The 26,214-nt window shown below is 44.9% G+C and overlaps 1 protein-coding gene across 3 annotated transcripts in view; it reads right to left on the reverse strand.

Moving 5' to 3' along the window:
- The window catches only part of arhgap31 (Rho GTPase activating protein 31), a 102,357-nt gene that overhangs the window by 19,605 nt on the left and 56,538 nt on the right, over positions 1-26,214 (reverse strand). For 2 of the 3 annotated variants that reach the window (XM_078559910.1, XM_078559911.1), the window contains 4 exons: positions 15,088-15,232; positions 12,816-12,898; positions 11,755-11,862; positions 2,468-2,613 (listed from right to left, as the gene is read on the reverse strand). In XM_078559910.1, the coding sequence (XP_078416036.1) occupies positions 2,468-2,613; positions 11,755-11,862; positions 12,816-12,898; positions 15,088-15,232 (482 nt within the window). The remainder of the gene's footprint in view (positions 1-2,467; positions 2,614-11,754; positions 11,863-12,815; positions 12,899-15,087; positions 15,233-26,214) is intronic. The other variant, XM_078559912.1, reaches the window with a different exon arrangement.

Consider the following 26,214-nt stretch of genomic DNA (forward strand, 5'->3'; position numbering starts at 1 on the left):
GCTGTTAACAGAGGTAGACTGGCACTAAAATAACCCAGCTGACCTGCGTGCCAGGTCTCAATTCCATCCCGCCCCAGGTCACTTTCTTACAGTCAGAAACAGGGGAATTTATAATGGGGAACAGAGAAATGGTTAACCAACTAAATACATACTTTGGTTCTGTCTTCACAAAGGAGGACAATAATAACACACCAGAAATGTTGGGGAATACAGGGTTTAGTGAGAGGGAGGAACTGAAAGAAATCAGTATTAGTAGGGAAATGGTGTTGGGGAAACTGATGGGATTGAAAGCTGATAAATCCCAGGGGCCTGATAATCTACATCCCAGAGTACTTAAGGAAGTGGCCCTAGAAATAGTGGATGCATTGGTGGTCATCTTCCGAGATTCTAGAGATTCTGGAACAGTTCCTACAGATTGGAGGGTAGCTAATGTAATCCCACTATTTAAAAAGGGAGGCAGAGAGAAAACAGGGAATTATAGACCAGTCAGCCTGACGTTGGTAGTAGGGAAAATTCTAGAGTCCATTATAAAAGATTTAATAGCTGAGCACTTGGAAAACAGTGGCAGAATCGGACAGAGTCAGCATAGATTTATGAAAGGGAAATCATGCTTGACAAATCTGCTGGAATTTTTCGAGGATGTAACTAGTAGAGTTGGTGAGGGGGAGCCAGTGGATGTGGTTTATTTGGACTTTCAGAAGGCTTTCGACAAAGTCCCACATAAGAGATTGGCGTGTAAAATTAAAGCGCATGGGATTGGGGGCAGTGTATTGAGATGGATAGAAAACTGGTTGGCAGACAGGAAACAAAGAGTAGGAATAAACGGGTCTTTTTCCGAATGGCAGGCAGTGACTAGTGGGGTACCACAGGGATCGGTGCTGGGACCCCAGCTATTCACAATATATATTAATGATTTAGATGAGGGAATTAAACGTAATATCTCCAAATTTGCAGATGACACAAAGCTGGGTGGGAGGGTGAGCTGTGAGGAGGATACAGAGATACTTCAGTGTGATTTGGACAAGCTGAGTGAGTGGGCAAATGCATGGCAGATGCAGTATAATGTGGATAAATGTGAGGTTATCCATTTTGGTAGCAAAAACAGGAAGGCAGATTATTATCTGAATGGCTATAAATTGAGAGAGTGGAATGTGCAACGAGACCTGGGTGTCCTTGTACACCAGTCGCTGAAGGTAAGCATGCAGGTGCAGCAGGCGGTAAAGGAGGCAAATGGTATGTTGGCCTTCATAGCGAGAGGATTCAAGTACAGGAACAGGGATATCTTGCTGCAATTGTACAGGGCCTTGGTGAGACCACACCTGGAATATTGTGTGCAGTTTTGGTCTCCTTATCTGAGGAAGGATGTACTTGCTATAGAGGGAGTGCAGCGAAGATTTACCCGACTGATTCCTGGGATGGCGGGACTGACATATGAGGAGAGATTGAGTCGATTAGGATTATTTTCGCTGGAGTTCAGAAGAATGAGGGGGGATCTCATAGAAACCTATAAAATTCTAACAGGACTAAACAGGGTAGTTTCAGGAAGGATGTTCCCGATGGTGGGGGAATCCAGAACCAGGGCTCACAGTCTGAGGATACGGGGTAGACCATTTAGGACTGAGATGAGGAGAAATTTCTTCACCCAGAGAGTGGTGAGCCTGTGGAATTCGCTACCACAGAAAGTAGTTGAGACCAAAACATTGTATGTTTTCAAGAAGGAGTTAGATATAGCTCTTGGGGCGAAAGGGATCGAAGGGTATGGGGAGAAAGCGGGAGCAGGCTATTGAGTTGGATGATCAGCCATGATCATAATGAATGGCGGAGCAGGTTCAAAGGGCCGAATGGCCTCCTCCTGCTCCTAGTTTCTATGTTTCTAAAAAGGATGAAGGCAGTAGGGTTACCCACCTGCAAGCGGCAGATACCAACTATATTAATTAATGAAGTATTAAGGCCTGTTAACGAAGGCTGACTTGGAATCTCCAGTCGGCAGGCAGCAGGAGCCAGTTTAACTACCTGGTGGCAGACCAGGAGGCCAAATCTCCAGGTGGGCCGAGAGGTCCTCCCTGCTGAGTGCAGGGTAGCCGGGCGCTGCCCTGCAGACGGCCTCAGCCCTCCCCCACATTGCCCCCTCCACAGACCCCTCTTCAAAAGCCTTTTTTTATTTTGAAGCACCCAACCCCCCACCAACCACCCCCCCCACCCCACCACCCCTCCCAACCCCCCCAGTGGCATCCTGCTCTGCTTTCGAGTTGGAAGGCTTGTTGTCCCTCCAGCTTTGACAGTGAGCTGTCCTGCTGTCCTGAATTGGATCGCAAGTCTGCCCTTTGGCCATTAATTGGCCAGCTCGGGGAAAATCAGTGACTGTTTCCCACGCCGTGCGGGTTTCTGATCCACATTTGAGCTGGATGACATCGTTCAGAGGCCTGCAGGGAAAATCCTGCCTTTTGTGTTGCTGCTTCACTCCTACCTTCGGTGTTCTGGCCAGGATGGACTGTGTTGCTAATGAAGAGCTGATTGACATGATTCAGGATGAATTCGATAACAATGGACTGAACTCGCACCTCCAGAAATGCAGCATCATTGTTGTACCCAGACCCTTCTATTTCTTTTGATCTGTGTAAATACCACATTAAAGAGCCAATGTTATATTATATTTTGTAAGGGAACATTAATAACCAACATGGAAATAACGATTTGGTCCCATTTTCCTTTATTCTAACTCTGTTTTCAACCTGAATATCCCATAGGATCTTTTCACTTCCAAGTAATTTTTTGTTGTTGAGTTTGTTTTATTGAGCGTGTTTAGGTCATGTTGCAACGCGGAATATATGCTGCTGTAGATTACATTTGTAGCCAGCACTCCAACCCTCTAAAATGTCTCAGATCCTTCAATTCTGGTCTCCTGCAAGTTTCCCGATTTTAATTGATCCACATAGAGCCAAGGCCCTAAGCTCTTGAATTCTGTTCCTAACCTTCACAGTTCTCTACCCTTCTCTTATCCTTTAAGACGCTCCTTGAAGCTTACTCCTTTTGACCAAGTTTTGGGATAACTGTCCTAATATCTCCTTATGTAGGGGGGTGTTAAATTTTGTTTGATAATGTTCATGCGAATTGTCTTGCAACGTTTTATTATGTTAAAGGTGCTATATAAACGCAAGTTTCTCTTGTTACACCGTGCTGTGCATTTGAATGGTCTTACAGCCCTTGCTGATGTGCCTAAATGGGAGGGGAGTGACAGGAGGCTTGTTGTGCACTGGTTTGGGTGGTGTTGCTCACAGGGTCTCACATAACAACAGCTTGTATTGGACAATTTTTTTCTCTTCAAGCCCCCAGTGGGTATCTGACAGGTGTATTGTACTGAAGCATCCTCCATTTTCCTGACCCTCCTGGTAGAGACACTATTCACTGCTTGGTCTCATGCTAAGATCAGCATGGCCAAGAACATCAGTGCCTTCTGGCTGGTTGGGGAGGGTGGGAATTGTGGCTACCTTGATTTTTGGGTGTTTTTTGAAGCCTGCTCCTCGCTGCTGAAACTCCAGGTTGCACACTGCCCCACAGCAACTCTCCCTGCTCGACTGGTACAGAGAGGAAAGTAAGGTGGGAGGTTGGCAAAACCCATTCATTTCAATACAATGCTTATGCTGAACCTGGTGCCCACACCAGGCTCAGCTAGGCATGGTTTTATTATTTTGGGGAATCGCGGAACTCCTAGGGCAGTTTTGTGGGGGCAGAGACCAGATGCAAAGGGTTCCATTCCTATGTCCAGTGCATCACAGGGAACTGAATAGAGAGGTAAATCTGCCCTACATAGTGCCCTCAACCTAAAATGTTCTCGGAAGTGTATCTGTGTATGCGGGAAGGAGGGAGAGGGGAGCTCCAAGCGCCAGACAATAAGCTAAGAGTCAGAGGAGGGAGGCATTGGAGTTCTGAGGAGATATTTCTGAAGATGGGAGAGTTGGAGGGGTTTAGGAAGCAAATTCCAGAGTGTGAGGACGTGATGGCTGAAACCTCTGTTATCAATGGTTCTAATAAATTTGGAGTACAGGTTTCTTGTAAGAAACAGTAATCTTTATTTACAGACTCCAGGTGAGGCTACATGCTTGTTCCAAGACCAAGGCTAAAAGGTTCCACCCCTAAGATTCCCCACGCTTAGGGCTGATTCGTCTGTGCAGCTACATGATCCTCATACCAGTAAGAAATAGTTTAACTTATATTTACTACATTCCTCCCCCTTTAATTTTATTTTACCCTCTTATTTACAAAAGCATCTTAACCCATGTTATATACAATTATATATAGTTCATGCCATTATAAATTTAGTCTTTGAGGAGGTTTTCGGATTTGGGTAGAGTGACGCAACACTACAACTGGAATTTCATCCATTGGATCAACATGCACAGGAACTGCAGTTTCAGGGACTTCCCTAGCCAATGGCAGTTAAGAATTATTTACTTTAACAGAGACGTCAGGTATGTCCATTCTTTGGTATCTGGCACCTCAGGGCTCGATGTTTCAAATTCGATTTCAGGTGGATTAACTGGTTGTTGAAGGTTTCTCAACTTCTGAGATGATCCGTATGTTTCCTAACAATCCTGTTTTCCACTTCTACTGATAAGATAAAGGTCCTGTTTCAGACACAATTGTACCAGGGACCCATCTCGGTCCAGTTGAAAAGTTTCATACGAAAACTATCTCTCCCATGCTAAACTCTTCACCTTTACTGTGAACATCATGATTCACTTTCTGAATACCCTGGTTTCTCCCCACCTTCCCCTCTAAATTAGGGAATACTAGACTCAATGTTGTACGAAGTCTGTGCTTCATTAACAATTCTGAAGGTGTTAAACCAGTGGTCACATGAGGAGTTGTGCGATAGCTGAACAAGAATCTTGAAATTTGTGTTTCGAACGTCCCTCTGTTAGTTTCTTGATGCTGGTTTTAAAGGTTTGTACTGCTCTTTCTGGTAACCCATTGGACAAGGAATGATACGGTGCTGTTCTGATGTGTTTAATCCGATTTAGGTTCACGAATCTTCTAAATTCAATACTAGTAAAAGCAGTACCATTGTCTGACACAATAACTTCAGGTAAACCATGAACAATGAAACTCTGCCGCAGCTTTTCAATGGTTGCAAATGAAGTAGGTGACCTCACTTCAAAGACATCTATCCATTTGGAATGTGCATCGATAATCACAAGAAATATGGTACCTAGAAATGGACCAACGTAGTCTATGTGTAGTCTATCCCATGGTCGACCAGGTCACTCCCACGGATACAGTGGAGCTGAACAGGCAAGTTCTATTGTTGCTGGCACTTGAGGCAGTGTTTCACCATTTTTTCTATATTACTATCTATACCTGGCCACCAGATATAACTTTGTGCAAACATCTTCATTTTCGAAATACCAGGATGTGCACTGTGAAGTTCTTCTAATAATGGTTCTCCTCCTTGCAAAGTGTTGACGACTCTTGCTCCCCATAATAAGATACCACCTTGACAACTCAGTTCAGATCTATGGGCAAAGAATGGTTTTAATTCTTCAGGGACTTGTGCATTTGACCATCCTTGTAATACTTAATCACGGACTCTTGCTAAAATTGGATCCCGATTTGTCCAATTCTTTATCTATCTTGCACAGACTGGTGAGGTGTCCAGGAAATTCAACACAAGTACCACCTCTTGAGAGTAATACTATCTGGCAAAGGCAGATGACTGAGGGTATCTGCATTTGCTATAAGCACACCCGGATGGTGCATAAAAGTGTACTCGTATGCTGACAAAATTAAAACCCATCTTTGAATTCTAGCAGAGGCTATCGGTGGGATTGCCTAATCTTCACTAAACAAACCCAACAGGAGCTTGTGATCTGACACTATGGTGAAGAGTCAACCATGCAAATATTGATGGAACTTCTTTACTCCAAATACAATAGATAAGCCCTCTTTTTCAATTTGTGAGTAACCTTTCAGGTTACAAAAATGCCTCTGGATACATAGCCCATTGGTCTTTCAGATCCACCCTCCATCTTGTGTGACAGCACTGCTCCCAGTCCATAGGGAGATGAATCACAAGTGAATATTAATCCCTTAAATGGGTAATAGTGCACTAGCAGACACAACGAGTGTAAAAGAATCTTGACTCTTGTGAAAGCTTCCTCTTGCTGTGCCTTCGAAGACCACCTGTGGTTCTTCTTCAATAATAAGTGTAAAGGGGCTAACGCTGTAGATAGATTAGGCAAGAATTGATCATAATAGTTTACCATGCCCAAAAAAGGCTTGAGCTCCGTGACGTTGGTAGGAGAGGGCAATTCTTTGATCGCCCTGACTTTCTCCTCTAATGGATGCAACCCTTGGACATCCACCCAATGACCCAGATACGCAACTTCCTTTACTTGGAAGGTGCACTTGTCTTTTTTTAAACAAACCCCGGTCTCTAAAAATCTCTTCAGAGCCTCTTCCAGGTTTGCCCCATGTTCTGCTTCTGTGGATCTTGTGATTAGGATGTCATCCAGGTACACTATAACTCAGGGAAGTCCTTGTAGTAAGCTTTCCACGGTTCTTTGGAAAATCGCACAGGCAGATGACACAGCAGAGGGTAGGCGTGTATATTGGTACAGGCCTTTGTGTGTGTTTATGATGACATAACTTCTTGATGTGTTGCCCAGATCGAGCTGTTGATACGCATGACTCATGTCCAGTTTAGTGTAGGGTCTTCCTCCTACAAGTTTAGCGTACAGATCTTCAATCTTTGGGATTGGGTATTTGTCTAATTTTGCAGCCTTGTTCACAGTTAATTTATAATCCCCGCAGATGCGAATAGTTTAGTCTGGTTTTAGCACAGAGACTATGGGTGCTGCCCATTCTCAAAACTGGACTGGCTGGATTATTCCTAACTTCTCCAAATGACATAATTCTGCATCTACTTTTTGTTTTGGAGTGTAAGGCATAGGTCTTTCCTTAAAATGCTGGAGTGTTGCTTCAGAGTCCATGTGTATTTTAGCTTGTAGACCTTTGATTTTCCCCAACTCATCTCGGAATGCTCTGTCATTCAGCAACTCTGGAATTCCTCCTGTCCTGGCCTGAAATATTTCTGACCAGTTGAGTTTAATTTCTTTCAACTCATCGTGGCCCAGAAGGCTAAGTCCTCCTCCTGTTACAACATTTATTGGCAGCTGTGCTGTCTGTTGCCTGTAGGATACAGATACAGAGGCAATGCCTTTCACCTGTATTGCCTCTCCAGTATACGTTTTTAGCTGAGCCATAGTTTTCTCCAGACTCAATGGCTGGGTACCTTCTCTGAGGTATTTAAAGATGTGTTCTTCCATTACTGTGGTCGATTCTCCTGTGTCAACCTCCATGAACAGAGGCTTTCCATTTACTTGAAGTGTAACAGTGATTGGTTCAGTTTTCCTGGCCTTCAGATTGTGTAGGGAATAAACATCAGCCTCAGTAACTTCTGGCTCATTTATATTGTGCACTTCATTTAACTTGACCTGCTGTCTGAATGACTGCCTTGATCCAGTCCTGCACTGTTTAACAACAAGCCCTTTTTTGTGGCAGTAGAGGCATTCAACATCTTTGAATCTATAGACTTCGGGTGCATGAACGGTAACATTTTAACTTCTGGGTTACTGGTGAGCTGCTTCAGCATTTCATTTGATTTTCTAGCGATAGAGATTGTGTCCCACTTTGCGGTGACCTCCCTGATCTTTATGTCATGCCTGGCGGCAGGCTCCCGCCTTAGCTGCAAAACGGTGCCAAATAGCATTCTCTGCAAAGCCTGTGAATCCCTCTCAGCACTCTCCATTGCTAGCTCTATCTCCATGGCGTACTTCAGGTCTATCTCAACTTCTGCAAGTAAACGGTGCTGAGTGGTGTCGTCGTTTATGCCGCAAACCAAACGATTTCACCACAGATCGTTTGAAGTATCACCAAAGCCACAGTGTTCATTTAACGGTTTTAACTTCATGATGTAAACTCACCGGGGGCCCTTATTTGAGAGTTGAACTTAAATCTTTGCATGATCACTGAGGGTTTAAGCTGAAAATGTCCCCTCACGAGGTTGACTAGCTTGGTGAAGGATCTGGAATTTGGTGTGTTTGGAGCCGTCAAGCTACGGATTAGGTTATAGATTTTGCTCCTGCAGACACCGAGAAGAATTGCCTTCTGTTTCTCCCCTGCCGCTATTTCGTTAGCTACAAAGTAGAAACCTAATCGCTCAATGTATTGTCTCCAGTCCTCGATGGGTAAGTCGTATGGGTCAATTCTGCCAAAGAGAGGCATTGCTGGTGAGTATACTTCTTTTCATTCTTCTCTTAAAAATATCGAAATACTTGCAGTCGTGAGGCAAGGTGTTGCGTCGGTGCTATTTATCCTCGTTGCCAATTGTAAGAAACTTGGAGTGCAGGATGGGTTTCTTGTAAAAAACAGTAATTTACTTACAGACTCCAGATGAGGCTACATGCTTGTTCCAAGACCAAGGCTAAAATGCTTGGCCCCTAAGATTCCCCACATTTAGGCCTGATTCGTCTGTACCCTCACATGATCCCCATAACAGTAATTGACCACACACTGGTAAGCCTGATCTCACTTGTGCTGCCTGAGTGGGGCCTCAGGCTAAGAAGTTTTGAGTTAGTGCACATCAGACCACACATTGGTCCTTCCTGTTTATAAACAGTGTCATAACATTGGTCTAACAGTTTATGCTAAAATGGGATTTGAAGAATCATCAAGCACTTGAATTAGTCACTCAAGCAATTTTGGGTCAGTTGCATCTGGTCTCAGTGAAAAACATCTGAAGAGAATTTGGCCGCCTGGAGATGATCTCATTTTCATGTTTGCTTTGGAAACATTAGGTGGTTACTTTAATATTATGCTGTAATGGTTTCAGTAAGCATGCAATTGCTTTTCCAGGTCAGAGTTTCGAATTGCTTTCATTCAATGGTGAGGGGGCGATAACTAATCTCCGGGGGTCAGTGGGGGTAATTTGACCCTCTACGCTGGAGAGCCCAAATGCAGATTGGTTGATCACTTTACTGAACTCCTCCGTTCAGTCTGCAAGCGTGATCCTGAGTTTCCAGACATCTGCCATTTTAATTCACTATCCCACTTCACTGTCTGACCTCTCTGTCCTCGACCTCCTACACTGTCCTTGAAGCTCACTGGGAGCTTGAGTAAACAACACCTCACCTTTCAATTAGGAACTTGAAAGCCTTCTGGACTCAACATTAAACTCAGCCATTTCAGATCATAAGCTCTGCTCCCATTTTTTCAGACCGAAGGTGCTTTTAATGATTCATATTTTGCTATTCACACCTCCTCTAGATCTATATTTTGTTTTTCGCTTGTCCTATTACCACACACCAACACCCCTTTTGTCAGTTAATCTGTCCTGCCTTTCCTCCCATCACAGACCTTCTTTCCCCACCTTTCCCTTTCCCTGAATCTGTACTTACTTATTGCATCTCTCACTTTTCCCAATTCTGATGAAAGATTAACTCTCTCCACTGATGCTGCCTGAGTATTGTTGAGTATTTTTTCAGCATTTTCCGATTTTATTCAGATTTCTAGCATCCGCAGTATTTTGCTTTTGGGGTCATGTAATATGGGTGATGGAAATAAACTTTGGGAGTGGTGGAAAGTGGGCGGCCAATTCTCTATCACCCATGTTACACCATCACACAAAGTCAAAATGACTGCCCCCACCATCTCTCCAATCCACCCTATCTGTTCCTTTATTCCTTGCTGTTTGGGGAGGGATGGGTAAGGTAGGTAGGTGGTCATGTGGCACAGTGGGTGGTGTCCCTACCTCTGGGCCAGAAGCTCCGGGTTCGCGACCCACTGCAGGTCTTGTTGGCCACAGAAGGTGTGTTCATAACACAGCTAAGCAGGTTGTAAATCCTTCCAATATGCCTATGACAGACAGCACAATGGGGAAACCCTCCTGGTCAGTCATACTTGATGTCGAGTGGTGACCTTCAAGCTATAGCCTCTGACAACAGGCTAGTGACCTGTTCCAGGACAACCTAGCTTTTGAAACAGATGTAAGCATGTGCTTTGTCTGCTCCATACACATAGCATGCATCATTTTACCTGCTGATGTGGAGTACAGGGGAGAGATGTCAATATTATGTATGGAATTACTTTCTTTTATGTTTTCATGGGTTTTTTCTTTATTCTTTCATGGGTTCTGGGTGTTGCTAGCAAGGCCAGCATATCTTGCCCATCCTTAGTTGACCTTGAACCATTGCAGAGGGGAGTTACAAGTCAACCAGTGAGTCTGGAGTCACATTTAGGCTAGACCAGACCAGAATGGGTAAGGACAGTGGATTTCCTTCTCTAAAGGACATTAGTGAACCAGGTGGGTTTTAACAATTGATGATGGCTGTGATGGTCACCACATATATATATATATATATTTCAGGTTTATTAATTGATACTTAAATTCTACCAGCTGCCATGGTGGGATTTGAATCCATGTCCTCAGAGCATTAGTCCGAGCCTCTAGATTACAAGTTTAGAGATGTTGCCTCTACACCACCACCTTCTCCTGTGGGGAAAGGGTGGCTCTATTTTTCCTGTTGGCGAGAGAAACTCTTGCACTATCTATTGGGAGTGGAAGCTTTGAATTTGACTTTGATCTCCAGAACTGAAGAGAAAGGAGTTTCTCATTCTTATACCTTTGTCAAGAAAGGAAATAGTTGCCCTATGCTTTTCATTTGATGCCATGGAGCTTATTATTTAGCGGGCTGTTTGTCTAAGGATGCGTTATGTCTGCTGGTACCACAGACCACAAAGGAATGACAACCCTGTAGATTTTAAGAATTCATGCTCCCGATACGGAGCTTCACCTGCTGGGAATGCACTCCAGGAATGAAAGAGCAGATGTCAGTGACTCTGCAGGATTTTGTGCTGTAGGGTCCACTGATCTTCAGCTTCGTGATGTGCATTCCTGCCGGGTGGAGCTATGAACTGGCAGCACACATTCATAAAATATGCCCTCATATAGACAATGGCCAAACCATGTAAGGTCATGAAGATTAATAATGACACAACAACAGCAACTTGCACTAATGTGGCACTTTTAACAAGGGTAAAGCCTCCCCTCCACTGAAGCATTATCAGACATAAATTGACAGCAAAGCATTATAAGGTGATACTAGGACAGGTATCAAAGAGGTAAATTTAAGGAAATCTTAAAAGAAGGCAGCTGGAGAAGTTTAGGGAGGGGATTCCAGTGCTTAGCGTCTATATAACTGAAGGGGCAGTTGCCAGTGGTAGGGCGAAGGAAGTCAGGGATGCACAAAAGGCCAGAATTGGAAGAACGCAGTGATATTGGAAAGTTGTATGGCTGGAGGAGGTTACTGAGAGAGGAAGGGACAAGGCCTCAGGGGGGTTTGAACATAATGATGAGAATTTTAAATATGTAGCATTGCTGGACTGCAAGACAATGTAGGTCAGTAAGCACAGGGGTGATGGCTGAATCGTAGGGGTGTGAATCAGGATTCGGGCAGCAGAATTTTGTGTGACTTCAAATTGATGGAAGGTGGAAGGCGGGAGATAGTTCAAGCATTGTGGCCACACCCACCTTAAGTTTGCCAATCAGCTATCATATAGGCATTAATCCTCACGTTACTATAACTTCTTGTTTAATGTATCAAACGATTTTTCCATCCACTAAGCTTGCTCTTCCACTGCACACAGAGTTATAAATAGACTGAGGTAGATTTGGATTTCAAAGGCTCAGGTGCCAACCTTAATAAATTAGGAGCCCACACAAGGGCCAGGTTCCTGGAGTGCATGTTTGTCTTGGTGCTAAACGATGCGATATGTGTCAAATGCTTGATCAGGTATTCCAATGTTCTACAAGTGGAAGGTGAAAGAGCAAAAAAAAAGGAAGGAAGTTATTGCCATATTCTGAAAAAGCGATGATTCTTATTTGATATTCCATGTTAAAAACATTTAGATGCTGTGATCACGTGAACACACATATTTACCCAGCGACATATTCACAACCATAATATTAAATATGCTGATGTTACAGTGCAATAGATGCAGATTAGCTAATGGAACCAACCCACATATCACTACAGTTCAAATCATGCTATTTGAGGGTCAATCTGTCCAATATACGCCGCTGAGGAAAAGAGCTTGAGAAATCCTCCCTCAACACACTTTTCCCTTCTTCTTCTTCAGTTCTCTGCCTGAAGGCAGGTCTGACCTCAATTAAAGTGGAGTTGAGACCATAATCAGATCAGCCATGATCTTATCGAATGGCTGAGCAGGTTCAAAGGGCTGAATGGCCTACTCCTCAGTCCTATGCCTCATATTTCCATAACCTCCACCATTGGTAGGGCAAGGAGGCAGGTCCCAAATCCATCCAAGCCAGAATTGAACCCCATGCTTTTGGCAGCAATCTGATCTACACTGGGTATCCAACCAACTAAGCCACTGGCCCCCTGAGCCACAGGACCTCCAATCTTCCCTTGTATGTTACCAAATAGACCATGCTGACCTGGGTTCTGTGCTTCAAAGTTGTACAATATCTTGGGGTTGGAAAAACATCAATAAATACAACAAACATTTTAAAAGAATGTTATTCCTTTTCCCCTCCTTTATTTTAATTGTATTTTGTGCCTGCATTCCCCCATGAGGCCCTTTCACCTTGGAACTATTCTGTTGATGAGAGACTGGGTCCTGTTGTTGACTGTGTAAAAAAAGCTTCGTGCACTAGGAAATGCAATTACGTATGGTTCCGAAAGATCACTGGAGATTTGTTTGACACAGCAGTAATTTATAGAGCCTGCTTTTATTACCTGTAATGTGGAGGAGGTAGCTCTTTGATGACATTTTGGATTCTGATCAGCTGCTCCTCCTCTGACTGAGCAGCAACTGCCTCCTGTAGGTGAAGACAACAGAACTCAGTGATGCTTCTAGGAGTAAAATTGCTCCAGAATGCCCTCAGACTGTCGTTGTAGACTGGAGAATGTTAATTGGTTGCTGAGTGAAGAAAGTTACTGAAAATCACATTTGATATCAGCTGTCTCCCTCATTACTGAATCAAACCAATGCATTGACACCAAGTCCATGCTGATCTAGCTCAAACTCTTTTCCTGGTTATTATTGCAGATAAGTTGAACTTCATTCCATTTACATTGTCAAAACATTTCCCTGGATTTTATTTGATTTCGGAGATCATTTTTATTTAACATATATATATAAATAAACATTATTTAATCAAGGTTTAGCACCTCTGCTACTGTGTGCTCATCCATGTATGGGTATTTACTTTCCTCTCAAGAGGCAATCAAGAATAAGAGGACATATTCTTAAAATTAAAGATAGGCCAGTTATCAGGGCAATCAGAAAGCAGCTTCTCACATGAAGCGTAGTAGAAACCTAGGATCCTCTCTCCCAAAAGGCTGTGGTTCCTGGGTTAACTGGAGCTTTCAAGACTCAGCTTGATGGGTTTTTGTTAGGTAAGAATATAAAGGGATATTATGGAGCTCAGGGAACTGAAGTTGAGGTACAGATCAGCTATGGTTTAATTGAATACTGGAGCAGGTATGAGGGGCTTTGTAGCCTACTTTTGTTCCTATGTTCCTAAGTCTATCCCTGTGAGTATGCATGAGCACTCAGCTGCATGATTGAATTTATGAAAGTGTATCCATATATTTGCTTGTACATGAGCCCATGCATACGTAGGTCTGCATTTGTGCTGATGCAAAGAAATGTTCTTGAAATGGTATGGATGAGTGCACATGTGAGTACGTCTGTATGGATGTGACTGTGTGCATTTATGTGCATTAAGAAGCTATTTTAAAGGCATCAATTATGAATAAATTCCTCCTCTTCTTTCTAATCTCAATTATCCAGCATGTTGAGAACTCTGAATGGATTCCCTTGCAAGGCACAGGTCCAAAGCCAGCAGAAACCAAGAATAAAATGTAAGGGGAAAGCAAAAAGCAAAAATGGAAGGCTACACATTGAAAACAAGCCAAGGGTAAGGGATGTGTATGCTGCCCCCTGCCAAAAAAATACTTCCCCCTTTAAGAGGCCTACTTGCACAAACTAGATCCCTAGAATAATACTACGCCAGATTTTATTGATGTGGCCCTTTACCAAAGTCATAAAATGTAGGCTTTGGACATTTAGAGTGGGATTAACTATAATATTGAAGCCATGCAGGCTAGTTGGCGGCCTTGCTAGTTCAACCCAAATCACCTCACAAGTCAGGCAAGTATCGGCTTTTTCTAATCTATGCCAGTGGAGTGGGGCCTCCATAAAATTTACCCTTATATATGTGTGTCTTTGACCATATATGCGCTTTTTCCATCTCTGATGGGATTAAGGGAAAGGCAAAAGGACAAAGAGTAATAAATTCCCAAAGTGAACATAAAGCCTTTACTTGAGAAAAATGTCACTAAGCCTGTGAGACATAAACCTTTCGTATTTGCTGAGGTCTTTGCCCTCCAATACTTAGCACATAATGAATCCAAATCTCTCTTAGCTTTAGCAAAGAGGGATAAATGTAAGGTGCCATTCTATGGGGAGCTATTGATGGAGGCATAGATCTATTAGTCCTGTGTCATCAGACGCTGGCCTCTCAATCCTCAGGGTGACTTTCTTTGCATACAGGCAGCTTGACCTCTTTGCTGGGACAATGTGCGCCTCTGTTCCACAGTGGGTATCCAGGGTGGCACTAAGTCTTACAGACTGATTTCAGCTCAGGCATTGCTAGGTAGCACTATGATTAGTTAATGTCAACAGGTTAGTAAAAATAAGTCAGCTAAGCTTGCCACCACTGCAACTGCACCCCTCCAAGCCCTCCCCACTAACCCTCCCCACCACTGCTGCATGTGTATAAGACCATGGTAGTTGCGACATCCTGCAGATCCTCTGCCTTCCCATAGGCTGAGTTCCCTACCAGCACTCATTATCCATGTTCATACAAGAAGAATAGCCACTTACCCAAGCTGCTGGAGGATTAACAGCCATCTGCAGGATTGAACCCTTGTACAAGTCACTGCCCTTAGGAGAGAAAGGATTTGGAGGCAATTTGAGAGACAGAAGAGAATGTGTACTCACTGTGAATTTTTTGTAGAGCTCATATGTGAGAAGAGGATTGGGCAGTTCACGGAAGTAGAGTTTGCAGAGGGAGCCCACACAGTGGATATCTTGCAGATACACTTCCTTAGTCAAGTCAGGACGCTGCTCTGTACCAAACTCCTGTCTGCAACAGCAGGCACAAAGCCATTATTACTTGAGATCTTTAAGGTTGCAATAATGAGATGATGAGATGATTAGTTGGACTATCGTTTCAATGAGAAAACACGGCAAATTGCTTTCCTCACAAGTGATTACCACCAGCTCTGCCTGAACTACAATTACAGAGGGTTACAATATTTTCAATTGATTAACGAAACTGTAATGTTGCAGTAATGTTGGATTACTTTGAGAAACCTGGAGAAGGGCTATTGTCCATAGTGGAGGTCACCACCAAGTTTCATAAGACTAAAGAACTTATATTTCTATATCTCTCCTTAGGGAAAAAAGTCCTCAAACACTTTACACATCAGAGTGAAGGAAAGGAGGATACTGAGCAGCAAAGGAAGCTTTATTAAGTAAGGTAATCAGGGGTTACGAGGCAAGGTGTGTGAATGAAGTCGAACTACAGATCAGCCATGATATCATTGCATGGCAAAGAAGGCACATATGATTAAATGGCCTACTCCTGTTCCTATGCTCTTTAGAGGAAACCCAGTAATTGAAGAGGGACAGAGCGAAAAACAGAGCCAAAGGGAAGAGTTTTAAGGAGGCTTTTGAAAGCAGAGGCAAGGGGCAAGATGGAAGAATGTAGGAAGTTGACAAAAGTGATGGTGTTGTGTCTGTGTAGTGTAGTGCTTGTAAAAATGACTACATTCAGTAGAAGCAGCAATGATGCATCCAGTGTCAGAGAGGCAAGGCCTGCTTGTGGCTGGAGGCAGTCACAGGGAAAGGCTATGGAGGAACTTTAATATTGACGAAGGGATTCTTATAATGAATCTACTGGGGCACAGAAAGCAGAGGAAGCTAATGGAGTTTAGCCAGGATTGTTGGAGTGGGCCTCTTAAATATGGGAGAAGTTGGACAGAGAGGCATTCTGCGTTCATAGAGAATGGAAGTGGGGAGACCAAGATGAAAGCCAACCCTCAAGGTGTTAAAGGCATGAATTAGGGTCTCAGGATGAGATAGGGTTGGTGGTGCCAATATTTTTGAGATTAAAAAAAAATTGTTCTTGATAAGGCATTGGATGTGGGGCAGGAAGGACATTTCAGGGTTAAGTAGAATATGAAGACTTTAGACCTGTGAGGAGAGCCTGACCAGGCAGCCTGGGAGATTAATGAATTCCAGGCCTGTATCACATGAGTGCTAGTGGGAGAGAAAAGGCTGGCTTCTGTTTGCCAGCATTGAATCAGAGTAAATTTGGACTGATCTTAATTTTAATATTAAACAGGCAGCTGGAGAGGGCAGCAACAGCACTGGAATTGATCATGGAAGTGAGAGAGATAGTTTCTAGGTGACGACACTATGGAGCTACCTGTTAATGATGAAGCAGAGGGGGCCAAGGCTGGAGCTTTAAGAATGGAGAAAGATACCATGTGGGAAAGGGTGAGTGTTGGTAAGTTAACAGAACAGTTACCCTCTGTTAATTTATTTAAGTTCCTTTTAACTTTTAATGAAAAGATTGCCAGGTAAATAGTTGTCTCTGGTCTGATTAAGAAGGGAACATGCTTTTCCAAAAAGATTATTGGGTCTGATTTTAACACATTCAAACCTACCCACTTGCACAGAGATAACATTGGGCCCTTGGTGCTTACAAAAAGAGTATATATTTTTACTGGTTGGCTTATGGGATGTTAATGTTGTGAAATAGGAAACATTTCCTATTTTGAGCACCCATTGTCAGCATTAGGCATTCACAGGCTCAACCTAGCATTTTGGAGCAATAAACTTCCTCTATGTTTGCCTAAAAATTGTCTTCACTCTGAAATTCAGATGAAAATGAAAAAGAACATTTTGTGTGCAATAAATTAGTTGAAAAGGAGCATTTATTTATCTGTATACTTTTGGGTTTAGCAAGGCAAAAGATGCCAAATATGGAAAAATTAAACACTTTGCACATTTTGCATTAATTTTTGAAATCAAATTGCTCACAGTTGATGTTTAATATCAGACACAGAATTTCTATATTATAAAGTACAGTGTTGGATATCTCAATATAGGAAAGATTTAAAAGCAATGGAAAAGATGGTGCATAATCACTAAGATGTTATCAGGGGTGAGGTGTTCTTCTGACGATAGACCATAAAAGTTAGGGCTTAGAGCTGAGGTGACCTGATAACCAATCTAGGATCAAGCTAACATTGATCAACAACTTCAAAACAGCTGACACAGCCTCAAAAATGCTGATGCCTTGGGATGTTTTACTATGTTAAAGAGGGCATGGAAACACATGATATTCTACATTTCGCCTTATGAATGAAATCTGATAAGGGGTGCAGGGATGGGGTGGGGAGGGAGTTTGTTGGGGGTGTGGGTGCAGGCGATTCTTCTGCCTAACAGTCTATTGTTGAGGCTTGGGCTCAAGTCCTGGGCTACTCAATTATTCCTTTCACTTAAGGCCCCAGTGGGCCCAATGGAATAGAGTTCAATTCAGAGCCTGGTTACTGTTCCAAGAGGAGATTGATTATATTTCCAACAATGACTGCCAACCCACTCTGCAGCATTTTCATAACTTGGGAAGCTCCCTTTGACCTGCCATTGGAGTAGCATGGTGTTGCTCTGAGTGGCTGCTATCAGTACCGGGATCTCTGGATTTCTACAGCACCAGTGCCAATTCTCTCTTAATCCAATAACAAACAATTATTGGAAATACTCAGCAGGTCAGACAGCAGATGTGGAAAGAAACAGAGTTAACATTTCAGGTCAAGGTGACTTTTCATTAGAGTGCTTTTGTCCTCACAGTAGCTAAAATAAGGTAAGACCCATTTTATACAATTAATGCAGGGGTCATGTTACTAATGAGTGAATGGGACCTACAACGAGAGGCCTATCTATGGATTATTGCTGTTAAAGTTTGTTTTTAATTTGTTCCCTATCATGTTTAATGTTGCATCATATCCTCTACTAAGTGACAAAGCAACTATGCTAGTAAGCAATAAATGATGATTGCTTAAAAGATTATTTCTGTACACCAAAACAATTGTGAGTTGAATACAAAAAGCTGACTGAAAATGGTGGGTAATTTTGAGTGCAGGTGTTTGTATAAAACGGGCGATATCAGATCAGTCACCTGTAATACATCACTTCCGATTTTCAGGAGAGATGTATGACGGGCAGCTGATCAGGTATGGCCTTGTTCTGCACTGCCATCCAAAATGAAAACTATCTCCTAGCCTCGGTTATGAAATAAGGCCACTTGTGCTTAATGGATGATGCAATGATGGTGTGTTAGAATATTGTGATGTGTCAGCAGAATCAGCACAAGCTGATTGCAAGGAGCCCCATGGAAACAGCACATTATTTGACACAATAAACAATCCTAAACTCTAAACAAAGTGGATAAGAATATGACAAAAACATTAAGATCCAACTGAATAGCAACTATGATTTTTCTTTGGGCTGTTGCTGAGATAATCTGCGCTGGAACTGTGGTAACTAAGAGTAGTACAAAAGCACTCTGATGAAAAGTCACCTTGACCTGAAATGTTCACCCTGATTCCCTCCACAGCTGCTGTCTGACCTGCTGAGTATTTCTAACATCTGTTGTTTTTATTGTTTAACTAAGAGCAGGATCTTTTTCTTTGAAAAAAATGGCCTGAATTTCATGCCTGGTGTGCTCAGCAAATTGGCGGTCCCAGAAGCGGACACGAAATGCGCTTCCGCCCGCGATTGTCCCCGAACGCAATTTCACACTGTCTGGCCAATTAATGGCTAACCAGTGTGAAATGTACACTGAGAAAGCCTCAGCGATGCCGAGGTGGCGGGGGGGTTCAGTAAGAGGACAGGCAATGACAAAAGGGTGCGGGTGGGCGCTTCTAGTGAGCTCCCTATAGGTGGACAGCTGCTGCGGAGCTGCCTCAGGCAGACCTGGACAGGTTAAATTGCAAGACAAAAATGCACCAAACTGTCTATGCAGCACATCCAAGCACCTGACAGCAGAGCTCAAAAACATCAGTCCCCAGATATCTATATTTCACCCTGGACATTTCATCCTACCCTTGGATGAGGTTTTGTTAAAAACGGGCTGCCCACTTTCCCCTTGCGATGAGCGCGAAATCGCATGGGCAATGTGAAATCGTGAACAATTGGGTTTTTAATGGCCTTAATTGCCCTTTAACTGTTGGCAGGAGCGGCTCCGACATCCGCGCCTGCCGACCTCGATATTGTTCGCGTGAGCGGTGACATTGGGACGCACGCCCGACGTCATTTTGCGCAATTTCACCTGCGTTCGGGTCAGGCGCACACCCGCTTGATCAATATAAAATTTGGGCCTATGTTTTCAGTTTACATGCAGACATCCGTTTTCCTGAAATTACAATGCACTTTGATTGCACAGAGCCTGTGCCTGGTCTAACCTTTCCTCAGTCTCTTGATATTGCTCCGTTATCTTTTAAAATAACTCTGTAAAAGCCTTTATCGAATTCCAGCTCAGTACTCTTCCTCTCAATTGCTGACAGGCTGTCAGATTGCTGGGAGACATCCATTATGACATCCTTAAGGTAATTTTATTCAATAACATCAACAACTTGCATTTCTATAGCACTCCTTAGCATAGTAAAACTTTCCAAGGTGCTTCACAGATATCAAACAAAATTTGACACCAAGCCAGAAAAGGAGATATTAGGGCAAGTGACCAAAAGCACGGTCAATGAGATCTGCTTTAAGGAGCATCTAAAGGAGGAGAGAGGATTAGGGAGTAGAAGAGATTTAGGGAAGAAATTCCGGAGCTTGGGACCCAGGCAAAAGAAAACATGGCTGCCAATGGTAGAGTGATGAAAATCGGCCGAATGGGACAAATTAGTAACGAGGCATTGTAAAGGTGGGAAGATATTCAGTAAATCTTTTTTGCGGAAAACAAAAATCTGGGTGAGCCATTTTCGTCATGACAACAGCAGGCATAAGCGACAAGCTAATGTTGTTTACGACTTGATTACTATCGTCATATTGGGCACCCAGAAATCAATGAGAGAAAGATTTGCCAGATAACTTTCTGCATAAAGTTTGAAAGTGGTCTTAATTTTCATTTTTTGCCTCAGTTACTGTTTTGGTTGTTTGAAATGATCTTTTTAGTACAAGGTTGATGCTCTGTATCCTGTAACATGGCCAGGAGCGTGAGGAACATTCATAAAGGAAATGGAAAATTGCAGTGCCATGGATTTAGGTGTAAGTGTAAATATTGGGGATAGTGGTTCAAATCACTGTTTGAAAGTATCTCCCGAAATGCAGGCCATGTGTTCTGGTGTTTTATATTCCTATGTTTGCCAGGGACTGCTGCTATTTGGCCCTCTCCACAGACCAATACCCATCAGTAATAGAGGTCTGAAATGGCTGAACATTATCAACGGTTTCAGCATTACTCTATCTGCTTGACTTGGAGGTTTAGCAGAAAATTTATAATTTGTATTTTGAAAATTGCTTTGTTGAGGTTGTGATCTGGAATTCACTGTCTGAAAGAGTTGTGCCAGCAGGGTCAATTGTAACTTACAAAACAGGATTGGATAAATACTTGAAAAGGAAGAATCTGCAGGCCTATGGGAAAAACAGGGGGAGTGGGACTCATACGCAGATAGTTCTCTTAATGAGCTGGCACAGGCACAATGGGCTGAGTGGCCAGCCGCCTTCTGTGCATATGGTTCTAGGGGTGGAATTTTACAGCCTCGTCCTGGTGGGGGTGGGGCCGGGGCCAGGGTCGGAAAATGTAGTGAGCCTTTCAAAAGTCCATTGACTGCGGTGGGGCTGGTGAATGCCTCCGGAGGGAGGGGCCATAAAATTCCGTCCTAAGGCTGGAATTCTCCATGTCCTCACGCCGGCGGGATCTTCCAGTTCCCCCGATGTAAACGGAGGTTTCAATGGCTCGCCGGCCCCACTGCGGGGGAATCCGATGGCGAGGGCTGGAAAATTCCGGCCTAAATGTGCAAAGAGACAGGCCTAAGGTCAGCAGCTAAATTCGCTTTTCAGCTGAAATTGTTCTCCATAGCCTCTGGACCCATCCAAGGCTGGAATGGATCAATGTGACCATCACCTGCACTTTATCTGTTACTGTGAAGCATGGTCAACATGGGAATAGGTTAAATGGATCATACAGTCAACAACTATCTGTGAATGATCACAATTTACCAGAACTGCACAGGCACTCATACAGCCCTTCAGTGGGTGAATGTGGCTCTCGCCTCGAGTTGTTTACTGGAGAGCTGCTCCAGGTGCTGCTTTAAACCCAACAGGCCCAACTTGCATTGACCTGTTCATTTGCAGAAAGGGCCTCAATATCAAACACTAACCTCAAAACATAAAATGAAGAGATTTGTTATAAAGATGGGTATTGGGTGCTGGATACCCTGTAGATTAAAATGAATTGTGAAGCGTTATTTGGCTACATCAATTCAAGTTATTGTTTGAACACAGGTTAAATTACTGCACTGCAATGCAGGCTTATCAACACTGGTACTGATTATCATCTCCTGTGTTTGATTTTTTTTCCCCCTACTGCTGACCAAGAAAGCATCCAATTTAAAATTTTTATCATTGTGTTTAAATCTCTACATGGTCTTTCCTTTTGCTATCTTTCTATCCTCCTCTGGCTCTATAACCAACCCCACCACCAGAACCCACTGTTACTCTGACTCTGGACTCTGACTCCCTTTGGCCCACTGCCATGCAATTAACTGCCTTACTCTGGAATTTCCTCACTAAATCCCCCCGCCTCCCCACCTCTGACTTATTAAATCTCAGTCCTTTGATAAAGCCTTTGGTCACCCTTCTAATATCTCCTCTCTTGTTTTGCCATCCATTTTGAACCGATTAAGGGCCGCATTTTGCAGTCCCAATTCAAGACCATATAGAATCGGGCTGGTGAAAAAAAGTGGTGGCTGTCGCACTGCTCCAGTTGTCCCAGCCCCATTTCCGTCTCTGGTTATTTTCACAGAGTGTGGAAGGGGGTTGGTTGGGAACAGCACTTGATGCTGTCTACAAGCTGCCGGGCACCATACTTAAAGTGCAGCCAAATGCACACCTCTCAGTGTTGCCAGCCCACGGCTGCTGCAAAGAAGACATGGCCCTGAAAGGCAAAAAGACTGCAGACCCCAGGTTCAATGACCCATCCCTTTTGGGTTTCTGGACACAGTGGAGGCTCGTCGTGATGTCCTCTACACTGCCTTTGACCACAGGATGGGCAGCAACCTCAGTAATCCTGCTTGGGAGGTGGTGGCAGCAGGGGTCAGTGCCAATGCCCTGCAAAAGAGGACAGCCACCCAGTGCCGCTACAGGATGAATGGCCTAATCCATTCGCCAGAGTAACTCACTCTTCTCATCACTCTCAACTCACACACTCACAAACCCATCACACATCCACAGGGATCTCACACCTCAAGGGACAACAGCACTAACTCACACACACCCTCACATCTCCATCAGGCTCATATCCTCTGACGCTCACCGCCTCATCCCGTCCATGGTTCTGCTCACCACATAAACATTCCAGGCAGTGCCATGTGTCCTGCTCACACTCTCTCCATCTATTTCCATACAGGAGAAGCCTGCTCGCATCAGCAGGGGGAGGTCCCAGACCGGGGTGGAGTGGCCCACACTGGGCCCCTCACTCACTTTGAGGAGTGTGCCATCGCACTGACTGGTGAGGATGTGGACTGTGCCTGCAGTGACGGTGAAATCGGTGGTGAACACCCTCGTGAGGATCCTGCACCACATCATCCCTCTCTCAACACAAATGTGAATGCTCTCTCTCCTGCTTTTGACTCTGCTGCCATGCACTAATTATCTCTACTTTGGTTCACAAGGAGCTCTGCCAAGTGACTGACACCCTCAGCCAGCCTGTCCCTCAGCTCTGTCCAGGTCCTCATCTCCAGGCAAGAGGACACCTCCTCCATTGAAGAGGTGGAAATAAGCAGCCTGGAAGACCCGTCACAGTGCTTACCCACACCCTCTACCAGTGCAGAGACACAGACTGCAGTGTGACCTCTATCTAGAACAGGCTTAGGTTCACAATCTGGTGGTCACTGCACGGACACATGTCCGTAGCAGCAGGAGCCAGGTTCGGCCTATTCCCCAATAGTCGGAGGACTGCTGGGGAAAAAGCATCTGTGAGGTCCCAGTCAGATGACGATGAAGTGGTGCCCACATGTGCGTGTATGAAGGTCTCCATGGGGAGAATTGCAGATGCCATGGAGACCCTGGTCCAGCATAACGCAGAGATGAGTGCAGACCTGCACTTCATCACAGGAGCCATGGGTGAGTTCCTGCAGTGGCAACATGAGAGGGAAACAGGGCACCTCGATGTCTCTCCAGGTGCTCCCTCCCCTCAAAGAGTTAGGCCGGGGCCCCCCTCGGGTACCCAAAGGGAGGAGGAGCAGCAGCTGGACACCCCTGGGTCACCCACCCAATAATCTCAGAGGCTGTCCTCTCCCTCCGAGTCCCCTTTGCCTGTGACCCCCTCAACCTCGTCCTCTGTCACCACAGTGGGAGCAGCCGGCCCACGAGTGATTCTGAAGGGAGAAGTGTGTGTGTGGCAGGGCCTTTCAGAGCCTTGTGCGCGCACACAGATCCTTCCTGTATCGTACTCACCTCAATGTCCTGAGCATTTCCAACGCTGCCTGCTGGGGTTCACTTTCAGTTGTCGATCTGACCTGCATCCCTGCCCACCCACTGATCACACTCCCATGCAGCACCAGATCCTGCTCACCACATCTGTCGTTTCACTTTTGATTTGGACAGCGTGGTCTGGATTCGGTTTTTTGTGCATTCCCCCATCTTTTCCCCTCCCCCAGTCACCCATTTCCTTTCCTCCATCACAGTTGACCCCCCTGGCATCACCTTCCACCTCCCCTCCGTGACCTGCCAGCCACAACCCTTTTCCTTCGGTGATATCCAGGTGAACGTGCACGTTCCCTTCCTTCCCGAAAATCCCACCCCCATCCACATTAACCTCCCCAACCTCCTCCTTCCCACCCCCAGGGACCGTGTCTGCCTCCAAGTCCCCACCAACCACCCTCACCATTCCTTCTACCGCTATTGTCGAACCTCACCCTCCCACCCTACCACCTCACTCTGCCCTCGGCCATTCTCACCATTCCCTCATTCCACACCCACCCTCAGTTCACCCCCCAGGAGGCAGTCATGGAGCCATCAGACCCCTCCCTTACACCTTCACCTGGACATCCCCCCCTCTGGACCCCTTCCCTCCCTGGAACCCCTACCACACTGGAACCAGAGCCCCTTCCCCCTCCTTAGTCCTCTCACATCCCAGGAATCACCCTCCACAACCCCCCACACCCGCTTAGTCCCTCCCCCCTTTCTGACTCTCTCAGACACACTTACTTCTTCTGCCACCCTTAGTTCTCCCCCCAACAAACTCCTTCTTCCAGGCTTACTCTTTCCTCCAGTCTCACTTCTTCCTCCAGCTTTACTCCTTTCCCCTTCCTGACTCCTTCCACCAGCCGGACTCACTCCCCTCTCCGCATTCCTTCCTCCCCCTGGTCTCCTTCCCCCCCTCTGAACTCCTTCCCTTTCACCTTCCACTCCGCTTACACCCATCTCCCCAGTTGCCACCTTCTCCCTTGGTACCTTCTCCTCCCATCATTCCCCCCCCAACCTCACCCCCCCGACACCTTCATTCCCCTCCTCCCAACCTCACCCCCCGACACCTTCATTCCCCTCCTTCCAACCTCACCCCCTGACACCTTCATTCCCCTCCTTCCAACCTCACCCCCTGACACCTTCATTCCCCCCCAACCTCACCCCCCGACACCTTCATTCCCCCCCCAACCTCACCCCCTGACACCTTCATTCCCCCCCAACCTCACTCCCCAACAACTTCATTCCCCCCCGCCAACCTCACCGCCTGATACCTTCATTCCCGCCCTCCCAACCTCAAACCCCCGACACCTCTTCCTCTCCCTGTCGATCCTAGACCTTCCTCTCCCACTCTCTCGATCACCATCCGTTGTGAGCATTAACGGTGACTTTCCAACTGCAATCCACCCAGCATGCCAAGGATGTTCCTCCAGGATCCCATTGCTGTCGGGCTCCAGCATCTCCTACTTCTCGGATGTCCGCGATCTGAGCAAGGCCCTGACGGTAATTCCCAACTTTTGCACATCACGAGCGTTAAGGTATGTTCTACACCGGCGTGTTTTCCCCCTGACGTGGGCGGACGATTCAGCTGGGGGGAGGGGGATGAGTCTGGCAGGTCGGCCTTATAATGATATGTTGATGTATTACAATGAGGCTCCCGACGTCCAATGATAGAAAACGGGGCCCGCCATCGACAGGCTGAGCAGGCGATCGCAAACTGGTTTCACGTCTTCATGAAACCGATTTTTAGCCTTCTCGCCATATTGTCCATTTAAGCCACCGAACGTGCCCGACACCAGCGGGCACGGAAAATCCCAGCCTTTGTCTCTTGTGCCCCCCCAAAAAGCTCTATGATCCCGTAAACTAGATATTCATAAATATAAAGTTAGGTAGAATATTTTCAAAAGCAGTCAGACAAGATATGCCATCTGTTGAAGAACTTAGACTACATTCTAGCCTCTAGTTGATACCAGGAAGAAATAAATACCACAGATATAATTTTCTGCCTGGGCTCGGCACTGGTTTACCACCACATTTACCAGCAATAAACAAATTCTGTGCCACGGGCATGAATTGAGAAATTCCACCCTCTAGTTTCACAAGATGCTGCAGTGAGAATGGGAGAGCAGCAAATTGTAATTTGGAGTTTCACTGCTAGATTTTAGTTCGACAATGGATGAAAACATTACTGGCAATCACAAGTTGTGAGGCAACACTGTAATTGCTTCACTAATTGCGTCATTGCATTTTTTCAAATTACAACCCAGCAAGATTTTCTCACCGATAATAACTGGTTTTAATTTGAGTTGGCTTGGGATTGGTAACCATCCTCCTTTAATTGATGAAGTAAATTAGTACATACTACTT

The sequence above is a fragment of the Cetorhinus maximus genome, chromosome 16 (genome assembly GCF_964194155.1).
Source record: "Cetorhinus maximus chromosome 16, sCetMax3.hap1.1, whole genome shotgun sequence".
Taxonomy (NCBI): Eukaryota; Metazoa; Chordata; class Chondrichthyes; order Lamniformes; family Cetorhinidae; genus Cetorhinus; species Cetorhinus maximus.